We start from the raw sequence: 5,016 nt of genomic DNA, 5'->3' as shown, positions 1-5,016 counted from the left end.
ATAACCGCAGATCTTAAGGATGGAGGCAACACTCCTGTCTCATATGACTCCTGTAGGGTTGCAAGAAGGTGTGGTAGCAGTTTCACAGCAAACTTTTTGTATAGTTCTATAGGCAGACCATCTGGACCAGGAGCTTTACCGCTACTCATTTCTTTCAGAGCTTCCAGCAGTTCCTCCATAGTTATGTTTCTATCCAGACCAACCTTTTCTTTCTCAGTTAAGGTAGGTATTTTCAAATTATCCAAAAACTGATGTTGGATCTCAGGGTTGTTTTGCATAAATCTTCATAATATTTTCCGAAGGCGCTGTTAATTTCAATTGGGTCGTTAAGCTCTTTTCCATCATCCAGTTGTATAATGTTGATAGCTCTGTCTGATTGAATTTTTTAGTTCTCCATGCTAGCAGTTTGCCAGCTTTGATTTTGGTACTTTTAAAGGACAATCAAATATTGCAGTTGGTTGCGTAATCCATGGAATATAGCCACAAAGCTGTGTGGCATATTTCTGGTTTCTAGGTGGCCTAGCGGTTAAACTCCCGCGCTAACACTCAAGAGATTGCTGGTTTGAATCCCACTGGGGGCTTATTTGTTTGGTTCCTTTTTTGTAATCCCAAAACTGTTCAATTCAGGTAAATAAATGTTTTTTTTAAAAATACATAGGGCTAATAAAGGACAAAATAGCAATAGGGGGTGCTTGTTTTGATTTTGGTACTTTTAGAGGACAATCAAATATTGCAGTTGGTTGCGTAATCCATTTTTTTTTTTTTTTTAGAGTTTATTTGAAAGAGAGAGATAACATAGAGACATAACATGCCAGGGGGATAACAAATACAACTACAGAAATATATTACATTTTACAAAGGCATCATGACGTTTTTCACTCCAAATTTTTTTTATGGTGAATTTCTGACCCATCGAAATTTTAAGTCTCGAAATTAAAAACACATATTTTTTTAAGATTGAAAATATTTTTGGGAGGATAAAATTTTGCTGCTTAAGAAGCAAGGATTAAAAAAAATCAGAATAAAAATTCAGAGGTTAAAAAAATTAAGAAAAAAAATTCAGAGGTTAAAAAAATTCAGAATAAAAATTCAGAGGTTAAAAAAATCAGAAAAAATATTCAGTGGTTTAAAAAATAAAAATTCAGGGGGAAAAAATTTCAGAGTCTGATGGAACTAAAAAAGTTCCATACAAAGATGTGTTTCTGATGCCCTTAGTGGTACTGGACCATGGGGTGATCACTCCACGAGGGCAAGTTGGAGAGTTTCTTCTCCGTGGCTTCTTGTATGGGCCACCCCCAGGCCTTGAAGAAGGCAGTGAGGTTCATGCCCACCGTCTGGGAGAAGGTCTCGGCATACAGGTTCATCTTTCCTGGGTTGTCCCCTGGGAATGTGCTCATTTTGTGGTAGGCAGCAAACACCTTCTTGAAGGCATCCCAGCCAAATTTATCCTGGAGCTGGATGAGCACACAAACAAAAAGAAGATCTTCGTGATTTATTTTAGTTTTGGATTTTAAAATGACAGTTTCTCTACTGAGAAGTGTCTTACCTGCATGTATGTCTCCAGGGCTACCCACATTTCCCAGCTGTTCAGCTTCCTGCCCTCCTTGACGTAATTTCTTGCTCGACATTTTCGGTTTTCTAAACTCATGTTTGGATGAGCCTGAATTAAAACAAAGTAAAAACACTGAAATTCCAGGAAAATCTACCACTTTAAATTACAACAATAGTGGAATCATGAGTCAATCACAGATGTTACTGATCAGCTGCACCTTGGATCTGTTGATCCCCAGGACCTCCTCGTGCACATACACGGACCACAGGTTGCACGTGCACTCGGTAGTGTTTGGGGGAAACTCCCAGCAGCCTCTCTGCTGGTTGTGCCCCAGCTCATGGATGGGCCCCCAGAGACCATGGCTCCTCATGTGGTCCACCTTCACCAGCTCATTTGCACTTGACTTGTGACACATGATTGGATAACCGGCGTGCATCCAACCTGAGCAAAGAAGATCATCAAAACCTGATTTCTTCAAGTTGATTGACGTGCAATTAGAGAGGCAGAAGTTTATTTAATAAACCGCATGTGTTGGGAAACACACCCACCATGGGAAATCTGCACGTCTGCTACAAATCGCTCTTTACGAGGAAATTTCTCAGGCTTGGCAGCAAGGTCAGCGATGGCCCTCATGATTTTGTTCCAGACCTGCGCTAACTCTTCGGGGTGCTCCAGTGTGCGAACAGCCTCTGACGGCACGGTGAGGATGATATTGTCAAACTCCAGCTCCGCCCACGGCGCAGGAGCCGTGCGAAGCAGCGACCAAGCATCTGCTGTTGTCACACCTAAACACACGACAAAAGGACAAAAAATGATAAAGTGTTGACAGATGTGTCTGCAAACGTAGAACTGTTGAATATTTTATTCACATGGACCTGAAAATTGCTGAGTTCTTGACATGAATTTAAAAATAAATTAATTAACTGCTGTCATGTGGCCTCAAGCTTACATTTTATTATTCTTTTATGTGCACAACTTAGCGTTTTATTTGCATTTTGTGTGCACAACTAAGCAATTTATCAGCATTATGTGCAGACAAGTTAGCATTTGATTAGCATTTTGTGTACACAAGACAACTTAGCATTTTGTGCAACCAAAATAGTATTTTATGGCCACAAAATAGAAATTGGTGCACACGTGTGATTGGAGAAGCTTTTTTTAAGTGTTTTTCCAGGGTGCCATAGTAAAAAAGGTTAAACATAAAAAAACCTTACTTCTGATGATTTTAAAAGTGACTGCTTCAGGAGGGAATCTTTGGTAAATGTGTTTTTTTCTTTAACGGTGATAAGGCACCAATTTCTATTGGGCTAAATATTTACAGAACTTCCTCTGCCATTCAGGAAAGTGATAAACACAGTGTTCAAAGCAAAAGTTATCTAGTAAAATCGTTACAAAAAACAAAACAAAATCTAAATTTGAAATAGTTTTTCATTGAATTTAAACTCCACATCAAATACAAAGTCCACATTTAGCTCAAATTAAATGTTTTTTTTTTTACTATAAATGTGGATCTAACTTGAGCAAAATGCTAACTAAAGTTTGAACTTCTGTGCAGCAGTGAGATTTCTGTGTGCTTTAAAAATGTAAAGAACTGATGATCAGATGCACTAACCTGATTTATAATAGGGTGCAGGGACAGCCATCTGCACTACGACCTCCACTCCGCTGACTTTTGTTTGAGGTGGGGCCACCAGGTAGATGAGTCCCCCCCACAGGTTCCACACCTGCATCATCTCCGAGGTCACAGCGACCTGCTCGTGAACTCGAGGAGGCCTCTTCAGCTCCTCTGCGTTCAGCTGGTCGGTCTGACAGCCGATCTGAATCTGGGGGTGAAGACAAAAAAGTCCTGAACTGCTTTCCCAGCATGCAAAGGAGGTTTGGATATTAGCTGACCCTTAAGTTCTAAACATCTGAGTCCATTTCAGATGCAGGGATGCTGACTAGTCTTTTTTATTCTATCAACAAAAGACAACTTTTCCTTTTAGAGAATAAATGTATAACTTGCAAGTTAACATTTTAAGTTTTAAATGTAATGCTGTTAATTTGACCATCTTTGGCTTGTAATAAAACCGTTGACTTTTTTTTTTTTAATTCATGCCAGCCGCAGTTATAAGTTCATAATGACTACTGTATTCAGACCATTGACTGTATATGAGAACTGGAGTGAGTCACTCATGAAAAATGGTTTACTTCTGACTCCAACCAAAGGAAGTCAAATCAGTTGCAATTTTTTTCACAACTCAGACATCACCATGTCGCAACCAGACGACATCAGTAAGCAGTGATTAGTCAGTCTGTCTAAGTCTGTTTCTATGGCAACCAAACTTACCAATCAGGAGTAAGCTTGTTGAAAGACCACACCCCTACTACTTGAATTCAGGTTTAGGAGAATCTGTCACTGAAAGATTTCAAAAATTCAAATCGAGACAACTTACTTTTAATGAGAAATCTGATTGGTCAGTTTATTAAAGAAGAGAAGAGCAAGAATGGTTATTCTGAAAAACAGCTGTTTATCCATCATTAGAAGTGGTCTAAATGGTGTATACTTGTATAGCGCTTTCTACCTTCCTCAAAGGCCCAAGGCGCTTTACAGTCACATCCGCACACACATATTCACACACTCACACACTGGTGGTGGCTCTGCTGCCAAACACTGGCGCAAGCTTCTTCCCCATGGACCCTCTGCCATATGGCAAGGAGGGGATTGAACCCACAATCTTTCAATATACCACTGCACCACGGCCGCCCATGGGTTTTTAGCTTTTTGGAGCTAGCAGGTACTTATTGTCAGACTTTTATTCTAAAAGCAGAAAAGACTGTCATGTGTGAGTGTAGTTTGGCAGGAGGGGGCACCCTTTCATATTTTCATTATTTGACTCACAGTACCTGCCATCCGTTTCGGACCATGGGTGCTGGTATGGAGATGTGGGTCTTCATACCAGGAGAGAGGTAGAGGCCGGTACTAAGCCACTCTTTGTCACCTGACAGACACAGCACCAAAGATCCTTATCAGTCTCATTATACACAATAAAGAGCTCTGCCTTCTTATAGCCCTTCAGATGGGTCAGAGTCCACGGAAGAGTTCCTTCTACAAATCAAATATACTTTATTGTGTCAGAGGAAATTCGTCTTAGACTCAAACTGCTTGGCTACATAACTACATTCGTCCACGCACACAACTCTGTACAAGTATAAGAGCATAAAACACAAAATATAACATACAGGAAATTGGATGTGTTGTCCCGGACTTAAACGCCTCTAAGAAGAAATTGTTTGCACAGTAACTTGATAACCAACAACATTAAAAATCATAAAATATTTTAAACATCCAAGTGCATTATCTAAAATCCATAAAGTCAGAAGTCAAAACCACAATGTAAAAACAGCCCTTTAAGATAAAAACTGGTAATAAAAGAATACCCCCCCACACACACACACACACACACACCCACACCCCCCCCTAC

The 5,016-nt window shown here is 39.9% G+C and overlaps 1 protein-coding gene across 5 annotated transcripts in view; it reads right to left on the bottom strand.

Moving 5' to 3' along the window:
• Positions 1 to 1,061: 1,061 nt before the first annotated feature.
• Positions 1,062 to 5,016, bottom strand: part of LOC112136449 (TRPM8 channel-associated factor homolog) — a 12,020-nt gene continuing 8,065 nt past the window's right edge. For all 5 annotated transcript variants that reach the window (XM_024258155.2, XM_036214721.1, XM_024258150.2 and 2 more), the window contains 6 exons: positions 4,439 to 4,533; positions 3,165 to 3,375; positions 2,101 to 2,337; positions 1,770 to 1,993; positions 1,547 to 1,660; positions 1,062 to 1,454 (listed from right to left, as the gene is read on the bottom strand). In XM_024258155.2, coding sequence (XP_024113923.1) covers positions 1,212 to 1,454; positions 1,547 to 1,660; positions 1,770 to 1,993; positions 2,101 to 2,337; positions 3,165 to 3,375; positions 4,439 to 4,533 — 1,124 coding nt within the window. In that variant the 3' untranslated portion in view covers positions 1,062 to 1,211. The remainder of the gene's footprint in view (positions 1,455 to 1,546; positions 1,661 to 1,769; positions 1,994 to 2,100; positions 2,338 to 3,164; positions 3,376 to 4,438; positions 4,534 to 5,016) is intronic.

Source organism: Oryzias melastigma, linkage group LG13, assembly GCF_002922805.2.
Source record: "Oryzias melastigma strain HK-1 linkage group LG13, ASM292280v2, whole genome shotgun sequence".
Classification (NCBI taxonomy): domain Eukaryota; kingdom Metazoa; phylum Chordata; class Actinopteri; order Beloniformes; family Adrianichthyidae; genus Oryzias; species Oryzias melastigma.
Note: the sequence above shows the minus strand (reverse complement) of the source record. Positions and strands in the feature narration are given on the sequence as shown.